The 14,509-nt window shown below is 49.9% G+C and overlaps 6 protein-coding genes across 6 annotated transcripts; 4 read left to right on the top strand and 2 right to left on the bottom strand.

The window, feature by feature from the left end:
* Positions 1-2,639: 2,639 nt before the first annotated feature.
* P170DRAFT_443381 (cutinase family protein) lies at positions 2,640-3,466 on the top strand (the record flags this gene model as incomplete). The annotated part of the gene is made up of 4 exons (XM_024850541.1): positions 2,640-2,715; positions 2,779-2,870; positions 2,926-3,140; positions 3,205-3,466. The coding sequence occupies 4 exons, from the start codon at positions 2,640-2,642 to the stop codon at positions 3,464-3,466; spliced, it is 645 nt and encodes a 214-aa protein (XP_024710938.1).
* A 384-nt stretch (positions 3,467-3,850) lies between these two features.
* On the bottom strand, positions 3,851-4,608 carry P170DRAFT_399898 (thiamine-binding protein; the record flags this gene model as incomplete). Its single annotated transcript, XM_024846299.1, has 4 exons — positions 3,851-4,067; positions 4,157-4,259; positions 4,380-4,485; positions 4,543-4,608. 4 exons carry the CDS (start codon positions 4,606-4,608, stop codon positions 4,004-4,006), a joined length of 339 nt encoding a protein of 112 aa, XP_024710937.1. The 3' UTR covers positions 3,851-4,003.
* A 229-nt stretch (positions 4,609-4,837) lies between these two features.
* Positions 4,838-6,773, bottom strand: P170DRAFT_506190 (putative pyruvate dehydrogenase E1 component alpha subunit). The gene is made up of 4 exons (XM_024854370.1): positions 6,186-6,773; positions 5,986-6,119; positions 5,475-5,929; positions 4,838-5,419 (listed from the first exon to the last, which is right to left on the bottom strand). Exons 1-4 carry the CDS (start codon positions 6,297-6,299, stop codon positions 4,914-4,916), a joined length of 1,209 nt encoding a protein of 402 aa, XP_024710936.1. The 5' UTR covers positions 6,300-6,773; the 3' UTR covers positions 4,838-4,913.
* Positions 6,774-6,945: 172 nt separating this feature from the next.
* On the top strand, positions 6,946-10,344 carry P170DRAFT_399892 (putative DNA repair protein Rad4). Its single transcript, XM_024846298.1, has 4 exons — positions 6,946-7,758; positions 7,817-8,020; positions 8,072-8,429; positions 8,481-10,344. The coding sequence occupies exons 1-4, from the start codon at positions 7,189-7,191 to the stop codon at positions 10,247-10,249; spliced, it is 2,901 nt and encodes a 966-aa protein (XP_024710935.1). The 5' UTR covers positions 6,946-7,188; the 3' UTR covers positions 10,250-10,344.
* Positions 10,345-11,983: 1,639 nt separating this feature from the next.
* P170DRAFT_433136 (uncharacterized protein) lies at positions 11,984-12,623 on the top strand. Its single transcript, XM_024848413.1, has one exon. The coding sequence runs from the start codon at positions 11,989-11,991 to the stop codon at positions 12,595-12,597; it is 609 nt and encodes a 202-aa protein (XP_024710934.1). The 5' UTR covers positions 11,984-11,988; the 3' UTR covers positions 12,598-12,623.
* Positions 12,624-12,751: 128 nt separating this feature from the next.
* On the top strand, positions 12,752-14,486 carry P170DRAFT_399886 (BSD domain-containing protein). Its single transcript, XM_024846297.1, has 2 exons — positions 12,752-13,761; positions 13,818-14,486. The coding sequence occupies exons 1-2, from the start codon at positions 12,810-12,812 to the stop codon at positions 14,111-14,113; spliced, it is 1,248 nt and encodes a 415-aa protein (XP_024710933.1). The 5' UTR covers positions 12,752-12,809; the 3' UTR covers positions 14,114-14,486.
* Positions 14,487-14,509: the final 23 nt, after the last annotated feature.

The raw sequence follows: 14,509 nt of genomic DNA, 5'->3' as shown, positions 1-14,509 counted from the left end.
CTAGATTCTGTCTTTTCTATTCTCTGGTCGATAAAATAAATCAAAATATACTTTTGTGTCAGTCGTTTTCTGCGCCGAAGAATGTGTCACTCGAGCATGCCATGGCGCCAAAGTATCTAGAAACGCCAAACCACAGGCTGCATAACTGCCTAGCCCTACCGACTGCAACGAACACAGCAGGTAAGCTTTTCGTTAATATGTCAATTTCAACCACGCAGAGAGAATGAATGACTTATTTTTGATTGAGAATACATATGGCTATTATCGTATTTATGTTTGAAATAAAGTCTGCATAGCAGTGTCAGGATATCGTGGGTTGACCAGCTATAGTACCAGTATATATAGGTAATGTTTAGCCCTTGGAACATCTCTTTACTCTACACAGATTGTATAATCACTCTTTATCAGTACCTGCCACTTGTTTTCTAATTCTTAAATCTGGCGTCTTTGTAGGCGTCTGTCATAATATTGTTGTTTTGTAGTAGTTCCGAAGCTACAGCAGAAGAAAATCTCTAAATCAAAACATTTATTTAACGAAAAAAAATTTTTATAAAATAAAAAGAAGGTTTCCTATCAGGTTATCTTAAATTATTCATTCAAAGAGGTCAACGAAAATGAGCGATGTTCACGAACATGTGGAGCCTGGAGTGTAAAATCATAACCTGACTGCTTTTGCGTGGACTTTACATAGAAATAAAGTTGATAGTCGAATGACTCAGTATAGAACAAATCAGTTATTCTTTGACCATTCATTAATGTAATAAAGCGTTGCTTGTCCAATCCTCCCCTCCAAGACCGGTCAGTATGGGTATTGTATGACTTGACGCTATCTGTTACCTACTATGGAAAACATTAAGGCAGTTTCAGCATCATAAGGCTCCCTATGATTCAGTTCCTTTTTCATTTCTTTCTCATATAAATGATTACAGTACAAAAATTGCCTGCGCTCTTTTCATTGTAAATCATATGCCGGAGGGGCGAGCACATAATACGTCTAGCATCAGGTTCCTCAACAAGGCGGAATGGTCATTTTTCTACGGCATATAGGGTGTAGATCAGACAAAGATGATGGCTGAACGAGAGTTCATCGATCCTCAGGATCGACAAATGATGAAAATTTAGACATGAAAATCTTCACCTTCTTAAAGCTTATTTCCTACATCACTTTGAAGCTGTTCACAGCTCTTCTATCCACCACGGCTCTGTTGCATTCGTGCTCTTGATCCTTCGAGCTCTAGCTGATCTAACTGACTAGAAAGAGCCATATTTGGCGTTTATTTAAGGGGTTGAAGTTGTCAGTATGCCTGAAACCTGCAAGACCTTCCTGTCTCGATGATATATGATTGTTTATAGACCTGAAGGCATATTCTTGAAAGACATTAGAGCGCAGGATGATTCAAATTTCCCACAAAGCATCAATCATGCCTACGAGCCTAAAGAGGGGAAGGTCAATGCGTACTTCTAAGTCAGCTGGTGAGCATGCGACGGTCTTCGTTCCTGGGTATGTCCATCCAGCCCCTCGTCTCTCCCCGAATCAAGTCGTTTCGGCATAATTGCAAGCATTATGAAACGACGCATTTGCACCAACCAGCCCTCGGTTAGAAGAGGGGAACGTGATGAGGGTCATAAGACCGTTTCCAAAAGACAAGCCAAGTCGCCGACTATCCAACGACAGCGACGAGGAGGCTTCTTGCTCTTGGAGTGGAAGGTATTGACGGGGAAACAGATCTCTGTTTTAATCTTTATCGTGAGCTCCCTTCTCTAATGGATCCTGTTCTCTTTTTACCTCTGGATCGCTGTGTTTGTGTTAGAGAGTCTCGATCCCACCATGCCGTCCGTGCACCGGCTGAGGAGACGATGTCAACAGCCGGTTCTCAAGGAAGACTCACGACTCCACCTCCACACTCTCAGATACCACCCCAAGTGCGCCATTAATGTGGCAACAATATAGCGCATCCTGTGAACAATTTATTCCTCATCCAAGTGCCGAACACTGTGGAGAAGAGAATCCACCTCAACGCTCGATGAAAGCCATTCAAAGCAGCCCCTTTTCAAACCTGCCTCGGTCCATGTCTTTGAGGGCATACGGAGCTTCCCCCGAGCACGAATCCGGAAAGGCTAAATATATTAAATGGCGTTCGCCAAGTTCTGCACTCGAGGGCCTCCCCCAGAAACTGCAACCCTCCTCCACACTCGCCAAGTGATATTGCCAAACGGTCTGCTATTGTCCTTTGCGTGACTTTGGGTGTATGGCGGTCGTGCCCAGCTCATCGTTAACCTTCGGAGACCTGAATGCCTCGGTTTGGATTCTACAACTCTCAACTACCGGCAGAAAGGCCAAGACTACTTACTTGGTTTGGAAGGTGGTTTACCAATTCGCCGACCTGTGACTGCGAGACAAGGCATATTGTGGAGTCCGAGAAGCACACAGGAAAGAGGGGACGAGGAGCCGAAGAGATGAAGACTTCGCAAGTGCCGAAGAGAGCACAATATGGAACCAAGGAGGATGGACATCTATAAGAAGGGGGACGTCGTCGCTTCGATCTCGTCGTTTTGTTTAGCAGCAGGGACAAACAGCAGATCGAAACCACTTTCTTGACCAGCCTTCTCTTCTACAGACTTCTGTCTCAAAAATCGCCATGAAGCTCCAATTTCTTGCCACCGTTTTGGCCGGTCTTGCCGCTGCCAGCCCTATTGACCTCGAGGCTCGCCAGCGTATGCTCTCTCGATAATCCTATACCGCGATCTCTAGAACGAATATTATGCTAACAAGCATAGTTGCCCCGATTGGGGAGAATGAGCTGCGAAATGGCGACTGCAAGGATATCACTTTTATCTTTGCCCGCGCTTCCACCGAGCCTGGCTACCTGGTAAGCAAGATGCCTGATTATGCTCAGTCCGCACTCGACACTAACACACTGATAGGGTATCTCGACCGGTCCCGCTGTCTGCGATGCTCTTAAGCTCGCAAGAATTGGCCGAGTCGCCTGCCAAGGAGTTGCACCTCGCTACACTGCGGACCTGGCATCCAACTTCCTTTCCAAGGGCACCACCCAGGCCGCCATTGACGAGGCCACTGAGCTGTTCCAGCTGGCAGCATCCAAGTGCCCGAACACCAAGATCGTGGCTGGTGGATACAGGTAGGACACCGTTTTCTGACCTCCAACCTTTCAGACATTAGATTTGCTGACACTGTACCGCCAGCCAAGGAACTGCCGTCATGCACGGATCCATCTCCGGTCTCTCGGACAGCATCAAGAACCAGATCAAGGGAGTCGTCCTCTTTGGCGATACCCGCAACAAGCAAGACAATGGGCGCATTCCGAACTTCGACACCGCTAAGACCAAGATCTACTGTGCCATTGGTGACTTGGTTTGCGAGGGTACTTTGATCATCACGGCTGCGCACTTCACCTACTTGGTCAATGTGCCTAGTGCTGTTACCTTCTTGCTGTCGAAGACTTAGAAGCTCCTACTAGTAGGGAGATAGCTCATTTGGTCAAGGAAGAGGTTCTGCTGTCAATTATATTCCTGGCCACAGGAGGTGCTATATATAGGCGAGATGTTTGTTGATTGGAAGGCAAGGTCTAACATACCATCAGCTACTACTGAGATGAGAAATTGAACACTGGTCTATTTAACTTGGTCATTTAAAAATGGCAGATTCTGACACCTGTAATCGCTAAAAACGGTATAAAGAAGATTTCCATGCCGAATAACTACATGAACAATAGCCAAGAGTTCAGAAAAGCCCCCCGTGTCGTCAATAGCACCACTCAAAAAGTATCCTCTGAGCCAAATTACCTTTCGGTACTACTAAAATATCCTACAGAACAAGCCCCCAAGAGGAGAAAGATAGTCCAAATATTCATTCCAGCATTCTGAACAAACCCTACTTTTACAAACACCACAAACCATCCAGAAATTAAAATACTAAATAGAACCAAGAAGTCCGAAAGAAAAAAGAAAATCACACTCAATAGTACCCCAAACAACCCATACTTCAAGCAGTGAGGATCCTCTCCACAGACAAAATCTCGTTCTCCATCGGCTGATCCTTGTCCGTTCTGAATCCAAGAAATCCCAGGTTAGCAGCTGCACATATCCAACACTCCCGATACTATCGACTCAATTAAGCCCAAAGCAAGGTACTCACCTAGTAGTAACCCTCAAATCAGTCTGGATGCGCGCAACACCGCGCTTGTGAACCAGCTGGTGAGCGTGGCCGATCACCTGAAGGACTTGGTCCCAGGGTCCCTCTGGGAGGTTGTTAGTACATGTCTAGGGTCGTGGGCTGGTGAAGTATAGTATAGGGGCTGATTGATTCTCTTTTTGACGAAAGGGATATTTATTGGCCGACGAGAGGGATAAGAGCTTACCAACGGCCGTCCCGGTACAGGTCATTTGATGCTTAATGTCGCATCGCTGCAGGAGGCGTTGGATCTCGGCGATTTCCTGCGCGAAGGATGTGTCGTGCGTGCCGATCTATTTGATTTAGTGTTAGATGGGAATACTAGGGAGGAATTGTCTAGAGGTATGTACCGGGACGAGGGAGAAGTCGGCAATGCAGTGGGTTGGGGTCTCGAGGCCTTGGGTGGTGGATTCCATGATTTATTGCCTATTACTGCTGAGGTGCTTTTTGCTGATATGAGCGATGGGGTTAAGGTTGATTGTGTGGGGGTTGTTTGGACGTGAGGACTTTTATAGAGATGAGGGGGCGGACAGTGATATTTCATGGTGACGTTTGCATAGATCAGATGTTACCTACGGATGAAGCAATGCGTCCACCAATATGAGGGAATCGAGGGGAAGTGGCTGAATTAATTAGGTTCTATTTGTTCGTGTGCCTTTCCCGAGTTCTATGCACATGTGATACGAGAGAATGCCTTGATATCAGTAGCTGGACGCCAAATTTAACCCTGGTAGAAGGTTTCATCGATGGTTCGCCCTCGTCTTTGTCGAGGCTCGCTACCGCGGACATAAATGTCCTCGTATAGGATATCCATCCGTTGCTCGGGCTCGGGCATATTTTCAGCCTCGGCCTTCGCACTGTTCATCTTCTCCCGCACTTCCTTGTCGATGGACTTGGCTTCCTCCTGGGTGAATACACCCCAGTCGATCAATCTATCCCGGAAGTTGGTGAGAGGGTCGTTCGATCGCTGGGTCTGAAGTTCATCTCTACTCCGGTAGGCGGTTCCCGGGTCGGACATGGAGTGTCCTGCGTAGCGATAGGTGACGAACTCGTATACTAGAGGCCCATTTCCGTCTAGGGCAAATTTCTTGCCATGTTTGACGGCCGAGAGAACGGCAAGGACGTCCATTCCATCTACCTGCAGTCCGGGGATGTATTGGCCGCGTTTGTAGTACTCGGTCATGGCAGAAGCTCGATCAGCCGAAGTGCCCATGCCATACTTGTTGTCTAGATCGGCGTTAGCATGTCGACAACAGGGCCATGGATACATTGGGCCACTCACTTTCACAGCCAAAAATCACAGGCAAGTTCCACAGCTTGGCCATGTTAAATGTCTCGTGAACCTGTCCCTGGTTTGCAGCTCCATCGCCATATAGATCGATGGTGACATTTTTCGTGTCGTTATACTGTTGAGCCAATGCGATGCCAGCACCGAGAGGGACATGAGCTCCTACAATCCCGTTGCCACCGTAAAAGCCCTCGGAGAACATATGCATCGAGCCGCCTTTTCCATACGAGATGCCGCCTCGGCGCCCGAGTAGCTCCCCAAGGATGGACTCAACGGTCCCTCCACGCATCAGCGTGTTCCCATGGGACCGGTATGCCGTGATTAACTTGTCACTCCTGGTGATCGCATGCTCAATGCCAACGGCAACGGCCTCCTGACCCGTGGACAGATGGCAGAATCCCCGGATCTTCTTCTCCTTGTAGAGCCCGTCAGCGGTTAACTCCATACGTCTGCAATACGTCAGCGCCGGGCTCGATTGGTCCCTCGGAAATGATTGCCAGCCAACCTGATCATCGACATGTCGCGGAAGATTTGTTTAAGTTCGTTTTTGGTCGTCTCCACGTAGTATGGCGGCGGGTCGAAATTATATGTTGAGTAGCTTTGTTCTGAAATAGGGACTTTGAAGAGTCGGTCGTCTTCCTATAAAATGCAACTTGATTAATTTCGAAAACAGAACAATAGAGCTTGCATCTGTGGGACACTCACCGTAGGAATATCGTCCATATTCGCAACGCTCGCCATACAGCGACGTCCGGGACGAGGGATCGACGAGCGCACCCAGGGAAGGGCGCCTGCTCGTCTTAATGATCTTGAAAGCATGGTTTTGTTCGCTCGCTTCTCCTAATTATTATTAAAGATTGAAGAGTGTAATTGAGTAGTATTGGGATGTATAGGAACGATTGAAATGATGCTGGCGGAATGTAGGAGTAATGAGCGCTGCTGCGTTCAGTCCATGCATAACGTCGCTATGACGCAATACCCCAGTCCACCGTAACAAGAATCGATCTTGGGATACCGCTTGTAGTGGAAAGCGGATGCATTACAGCTTGCCACTGATCGTCAGAAACATGAGATGCGGTGGAATGCACGTCCTACGGACACGATGGCAGCTGGACCTCTCTGTAGTTCTTGCCAACCAGACCAACAATAATCAATGGTTAGTATTTTTGGGAAGTATTGAGCGCGAATCGGCTTATTATGTGATTTCTCATAGAAGTTAGAAGCAGAACCGCCAATAATAGATCTCTGATGATAGTGATCAATAGACCGAACCACCGTTTTATTCTGTTGTTGACGCGCCATAATCTCGTCGCGACAATTGAAAGTAGCAAGGGTGCGGTAGCCTGAGGCCAATGTTGCCTGTTCCGGAAAGAACCCGCTCGGCGTCTCCGCGGAGGTATGTTGTTCCGCCCGGTATGACGCATGTTTTCGAGCCGAGCGTCTCTGGGTTGAACCAGTTGCGGCATGCATCTGAACCTGAGGTTCGAGCTATGTTCTATGCTCGCTGTTGACTAAACTCGAGTGCAGGTCACAAGTCGCGTGGCCTTAGAAGGCATGCTTGGTACTGCTTAGGGAACATTCATGCTGTTCTATACACATACTAAGCTAGTACTAATGCTGCGATCCTGATCTCACCCGCACATGAATCTCACGCTGGGGGGTGGAAGCAGATAGGACTTCATGCTGTTGAACACATTTCTCCGGCAACATGCGCCGCTCAAATCGTACTCGCCCCGCAAAGGGCGGGCCCTCTCGCAGTCGCCAGTCACGGCAACATGACGGGCCAGATGACGATGAGATCCCTCAAGTATACCGGGAGATGCTGGCAGAAGCCGAAGCTCGAGATGCTCAGGCGCCAGCAGAAGATCGGCCAATTAAGAGGCGCAAAGTGCAAGAGCAGCCAGTTACAGCACATGTCTCCCAGGTTTCAAACCAGTCATCACAGTCGCAAACCAATCCCGATCAACAATCCGATCGCCAGGTGCAGATGGTGTATGATTCCTCCACGTCTGAAGAATCAGATATGGAATGGGAAGAAGTCGATCTGCAACAACCACCAGCTGGTCCAGCTGGTATAACCCCCACCGCGGAAGACAGCGGGCCCATGGAGATTACACTGGATAAACATGAAGACCAAAAACGCAGAGTTGCCCCAAGGCGAAAGCCTATCACTGCCACTGAAAGAAAGTTGAGGCTGGATATCCACAAGGTCCATGTGCTCTGTCTTATGCGACATGTTCAAATGCGCAATCTGTGGTGCAATGATGAAGAGGTCCAGGTTTGTAATGCCTTCAATACTTCGGTCTGCCGCATCTGGCGCTTACCAAGACCGTCAGAAATTTCTCAAACGGATATTATCGAGAAACACGATCACACTGTTAAATCCCCCGCAGGATAAACCACAGTATGCAAAGTCGACCACATTCATCGACGGGCTGAATCAAGCTAGCGATGCATTTCTCAAGAGATTCAAAGTGACGCAGCCGGGGCTAAAACGGGCTCACTGGGCCGAAGACCCGGACTCGTTGAAGAAACGTGTGGTATTGTGTCCTTCTATGGTTCCAAATGTTTCTTCTCTGACTACCTAGTAGGAGCAAATCATGGTGGATCCGGAAGTCATATTTTCGAAGGAAGATTTCCAGAAGCAAGCCAAGACACTACAGGGCTCTCGCGATTTTGGAGCACAATTATTTTGTGCCTTGCTACGTTCCGCGGCTGTGGAAGCAAGATTAGTCTGTTCGTTGCAACCGTTGCCGTTCTCCGGGACCACGAAGAACATGACTCCAACGAAGCCTAAGCCGCAATATATTGTTATCTCATCAGACAATCCCGAAACGTCCGCCGATGAACAAATCAAGTCTCAGGGCTCGCCAACGCCGCAATCTAGGACGCGGAGACTTGGTCGCCCACAATTTAAACCATCTCGTCCCTCAAAGCCGATTGTCACCAGTAAGTGCTCACCTTTGATATCGTAAATGCCACTGTATCTGATCCCCAAAGGTCCACGACCAATCCCCAATCGAGAGTCATCCTATCCGGTATTCTGGGTCGAAGCTTTCAATGAAGCAGTCCAAAAGTGGATCCCCGTCGACCCTTTGGTCACAAAGTCCCTGGCCAAGTCATTCAAGTTCGAGCCTCCATCCAGCGATCCATATAACTGTATGAGTTATGTCGTTGCCTTCGAAGAAGACGCGTCAGCGCGAGATGTTACCCGCCGCTACGCAAAAGCCTTCAATGCTAAAACGCGCAAACTCCGAGTGGAATGTAGCAAGAACGGCGAGAGATGGTGGCAGAGAGTGTTGGAGTTCTATGAGAAACCATTCCTCGAAGACCGCGATGAAATCGAAATCAGCGAGCTGACTGCCAAAACAGCCGCTGAACCTATGCCGCGGAATGTGTTAGATTTCAAAGATCACCCGATCTATGCTTTGGAGCGACACCTGCGTCGCAACGAAGTCGTATTCCCCAAGCGTGCTATCGGTCAAGTCAGCTTGGGTAAATCAGGGTCGAAGCATGAAAAGATGGAGCCTGTCTATCGACGCTCCGATGTCCATTCGCTCCGCAGTGCAGATAAATGGTACCGATTAGGGCGGGATGTAAAACTAGGGCAACAACCTATGAAGCGTGTCCCGGCCCACAGAGTCGCCTTGATTGATGATGAGGACTCCGAAACAGCTGCGGAAACCCCTCTCTATTCGCTATCTCAAACAGAGATATACAAGCCGCCACCGGTCGTCCAAGGGAAGATACCAAAGAATGTATATGGGAACCTAGATGTATATGTACCAACAATGGTGCCATCCGGGGGAGTTCATATTATACATTCCGAAGCCGCGCGGGCCGCCAAAATCCTCGGTATTGACTATGCAGACGCTGTCACTGGGTTTGATTTCAAAGGTCGACACGGAACTGCCGTATTTCGAGGGGTTGTTATTGCTACCGAACATCGTGAAGCGCTGGAAGAAGTTATACAGGGGCTTGAGAACGAGAAGATGCAGGCTCAATTGGAAGAGAAATCTGCCGAATGTCTCCGATTTTGGAGACACTTTTTGCTCAAGTTGCGTATTTCGGAAAGAGTCAAAGGATATGCCGTCGAAGGCGATGAAAGTGATAATCAAGCAAGTGGCGACATGAGCGATGATGATTTTGGAGACGCGGAAGATTATGGAGGCGGTTTCATACCGGAACCAGACCAAGAAATTGCGTCTCCATCTGCTGGGATGAACATCAGGGAATACACCGCACCAGACATCGCAATGAATCACAGTGCGGCGTCCCCATCAAGTGCGGACGACACACTTGGTGGAGGATTCATGCCTGAAGAGGATAACAACGCCGCGGTTTCGCCGTCTCAACCAGAAACCAACCCCAACCATACAGATCGGAATGCAGCAGATCATTCACGCTATACTCTTGTTGTTTTACCGAACGATAAGAACGAGAAGCCAAGCAATGTAGAAGCTGCTGACACCGATTCTGGTTCATCCAGGTTACCTGTGTTCGATTTGGATATAGATACAGGCCCTTCGGGGAACTTCCAGGGCAAACAAGGTTCATTGGAAACACCGATCACGGTCGAATCGTCGACCGCGGCAGATTCTAAATCTGCCAGCGTGGAGGCTCTCTCAGGAGCCCCCTCTCAGTCACAGTCACGAATCCCATCTTTGGAGGCCCCGGAAAGCGAGGCAGGCAGTAATGACGAAGGGTCATTGCTATCTGAGGATCCTGAGGATGAAGATGCGATCCCGGAGTGGCTGATGTCAGACTGACTTCTGGACGTTGGTTTGTCATATTTATCTACCTTGTAAAGACACGAGTTGGTCTAGCAAACATAATAGAATCAAATGAACCTTGGTAGAAGCTGTAAATACCGCCTTGGAAATAAGGCACCAGAGGCTAACCGGAAAGGTTAAATGGACGTGCACGGACCCAAGACTCGACGCGTCGACGCGCCCTTGCCTAATCCAGGCATCAGTAATCAACGCCCACCTCGTTCTTCTACCATCTTTGCCACTGCAAATCCTATGGCTTCTGACGAATTTTCACACGATCCTACCGATCTCGAACTGCGATGAGGCGAGGGGACAGAACCGGCGCAACTTCCAGACCCAATCCGGAACGATTCCGAACACCAGACAAGCCCGCGACAGGACGCTCCTCAACGGTGTCGGATAAGTCGAAAAGAACCAGCACTCTCTGGCGGCAAAGCAGCAATGGAACCCCGGCCCCGTCGAACTCGTCACTTCGATCGTCTAGAAGGGATACGGCGCCTAGCGAACAGGACCAGCCGACCCTCACCCAGATCGACTTCGTGACTCCGTTGTCGCAGAATGTACCATCCAGCGACGATCTGGATTATATCGAGGACCATGGGCAACGGGGTCATTCGCGGAAGACTCGCGAGGTGGTTGCGATAGACGATGACTCCGAGGACGATGCCGAGTATAGACCTTCGAATTCGGACAAGAGACGAAGTCACGGCGTTAGATTTGAGACCGACACGGAGAGCAATAAGAAGCGCAGGCAGAGCGATCCTGCAAAACGAAGTGATCGCGAGGCTCAACGGAGTCGACGGAAGAGCGATGATAGTGTCAAAGGGAAGAAGAAGGGCAAGAAGGCGCAGTCGAAGGATAAGACTCTAACGCAGATGGATTATGTGCGCCGTTACTTGAAGATCGAGCCGGATGATGAAGTCAAGTTGGAATACACGTATCAGACGCCCAAGAAGGAAAGCGAGAAGAAACCGGAAAGGAAGCATACACCTTTCGCGGAAGATGCACGGCATAGCCCGAATTTCGGGCAGGAATCTTCGAGCGAGCATAAGCGAAGAAAGCTAAATCTGAACCCGGGGTTGAACGAGAACCAGGAGTCTGCGAGATACCAGAAAGATGAGACATCATCTAAACAGCCAGTCACCCCGCAGAAATTACGGAAGCTCGAGATACCATCTTCGCAATCACCTGAAAGTCCTGGGCTTGCTATTATATCTTCGTCTCAATTTCGCAGTGCAACTCGCTCTCCGTTGAAAAGGGCTCCTTTATTGGCTGCTGAGATGCCTATAAAGGAAGAAGCGCCGGAGCAAGAACCAAATGAAGAGGAAGATATTCCTAGTGCAGCCCGAAATGATTCACTACCCATGATGCTGGATTCACCACTATCACAGAAACACGCCTTGCCCGAAAGGCCGACGATCAATGTTTTCGACACACAACCAAACCCTGCAAATGAACAACCTCTCGAGATGAATGGCCTTGAAGACGATGAGGATAACAAGCCTCCTTCGACGACCCAGCGGACTGTGGTCTACGAAACGGATGCCGAAACCGATTACGGTGACTTCCAAGACAGTTTATCGAGCCCACTTGGGTCTCCCACCAAAAAGCAGTCAATCGACCATGGCGACGACGACAACAAGGAAGATGACGATCTGGAAAATGACGACACACAAGATCTTCCGCCTCCGCCCGTTCCTCCCTTTGAGCATGAAACTGAGACTGAGTTGGGTCTAATGACTTCGGAAAACAACCTTCTGTCCGATGCATCTGTCTACTATCAAAGAGTGCAGCCTGCCACTCAGTACCCGCTGGAGCCTATCCCTACTTTGAACACCCAGAAGTTGGCTGAACTTTTCCCGAACGAATCAAGTCACCAGCAGACGCCTGTGAAAAAGCCACCGATACTTTCGGACCCGAATAACGGCATATCTTCTACACAGACGCAAACTCAGACACAGACACAGACACAGACACAGACACAGACACAGACACAGACACAAACTCCAACTCAAACACAGAGTCAGTCTCAAGACGTGGATAAAACACCGACCGAGATGGTTCCCGAATCCTCGCCTATTGCACAGCAGGACGATGATACTGGGCCCAAGAGGGAGATACGCTTCAAGCCTAAGCTTCAGGACTCAGTGGTGCAAGTTGAATCTTCGCAACCAGCTGATAAGCTCCCTCGACGGAAAAACCGAGAGCAGGATTCTTACCAGGGAGGAATATTGTCCGAGGGCCAGATCCTCACGTCCAGCGTGATGGAGAGCGTGCCTATGCCAGGATTCTGGCTGGGCAGCCAGGACAGCGTGGGCGAGCCGTACGAAATGCCAGATACATGATGACACCAGTAGATTTTATATAGGATATAGATAATATGACGATGTGATGCTATCTGCGTGTGTCGATCGGCGGGGCTTCGGGCCGTCGTAGCCCCGGGAACGGAAGCGGAGAACCCAAGCATCGCTGACCCTCCGTCATTCTTCACCTCCGTCCCCTGCTACAGTGCATCGAATTCCAATCTCCCCGATCGCAACGTCATCCCTCCCCAGCCATGGATATAGCATACGATCACATCCAGGAGGAGATCTTCACCTCCAACGACACCTCCAAGAAGGATGAATCCAAGGACGAGTCCGCCAAGACCGACCGGCCCAACGTCGACCTGAACACCGAGCTGCAGGAAACCTTCCGCGCATTCTCCGCCAGCCCGTGGGGTGCCCGCATCGGAGGTTTATGGGACAACGTTCGCAAACAGGGCGAGAGCTACTACGAGGGCGCTAGACAGGAGTATGCCGCCGCCAGCGAAGAGGCGGTCAAGGGCTTCTCGGACCTGAGAGAGACTATCGTCGGACGCACGCGGGGCCTGTCCCTGAGCACGCCGTTCGCTGCCGGAAGCGCCGAGAAGACCACGGATGAGGCAACCACGCCTACTGCCTCTCGCGCGGGCGAGGCCTCAGGCGCAGAAGGGGCAGAGAGCAGCGAAAAGGGCACGGGTGCTGGCACGGATGCAGGCGAGGGGTTCTTATCTCGCTTCAAGGCCGAGGCGGGTCGACGACTGAAGGAGCTTGAGAAGGCGGAGGAAGCGGCCGACGAGGCGATCTTGCGGTTCGGTCAGAATATCGGGCAGAAGCTGCGCGACGCGGTCAGCATCGTGCCGCCGGGTACGGACTCCAACAAGATCCTCTTCGAGAGTAAAGACTCGGAGGGCAAGAGAGTCATTCATGCCACGCGATTCGAGGCCCAACTGCACGTCATCCACTCCAACTTGGACAGCTTCACCAAGGACCCGGTCAGTGATGAGTGGGCTACTTTCCAGAAGGAGTTCAATGTCGACAACAAGACTAGTGCCATTGCGGCCGACTTGGAGAAGTATCCTGAGCTGCGGGCTGCGATGGAGAAGCTCGTCCCTGAGCAGGTGGAGTATGCGACGTTCTGGTCCCGTTACTACTTCCTTCGTCTTGTTATTGAGACCGAGGAGCAGAAGCGCAAGGAACTCCTCAAGGGTATGTCTCTCTTTCTAATCTCTCCCGTCGACAACTATTCTAACCATGATTATTAGGTGCCAATGTTGATGAGGAGGAAGAAGTTGCTTGGGATGACGACTCCGACGATGAGACCGACTCACCCTCCACTCCCCAAGTGAAATCCACCAAGACCGACGAGGCCCAAAGCTCCGCTCCTGCCACCGAGAAGAACAACCTCCTGAAGCCCAACGAGCCCCGCCGCTCGAATGACCAGCAGTCCCAAGCAGACAGCGAATCCAGCTATGACGTCGTCAGCGGTGCCACCAGTCGAACCCCCGCCAGTCCCAAGGACAAGACCAAGGACGACGACAGCGACGAGGACTGGGAGTAAAAGGGACTTAAACTGAATTTACATACGACGTATAGAGCACATGATCGATCTACCCAGGACGTTTGTGAATAGGTGCCATGTGGACGATTCCCTTTGACCGCTGGTTGGTCCGAGAGAAGATCTATCTGCACGGGACGACGGTATATGGTGTGGTGTTTTAAGGCGCTGAAATGCTCTGAACTTCTTGTGGCGTTGTAGGGATTTCTCTCTTCTTTTCGATATTCGTTTTCTAGCGGTTGAATTATTTTTCCCCTCTCGTTGATATCAAGTAATTGCGTATGTTTGGGTGTTTGTTTCTCTTTTTTGCCCCTCTTGCAGTGACATCCATCTGTTGAAATTGAGTTTAGTCTATAACAATGAACATAGGACTCTCTAGAATGAACTTTTCTAATGGTA

The sequence above is a fragment of the Aspergillus steynii genome, assembly GCF_002849105.1.
Source record: "Aspergillus steynii IBT 23096 chromosome Unknown P170scaffold_1, whole genome shotgun sequence".
Classification (NCBI taxonomy): Eukaryota; Fungi; Ascomycota; class Eurotiomycetes; order Eurotiales; family Aspergillaceae; genus Aspergillus; species Aspergillus steynii.
Note: the sequence above shows the minus strand (reverse complement) of the source record. Positions and strands in the feature narration are given on the sequence as shown.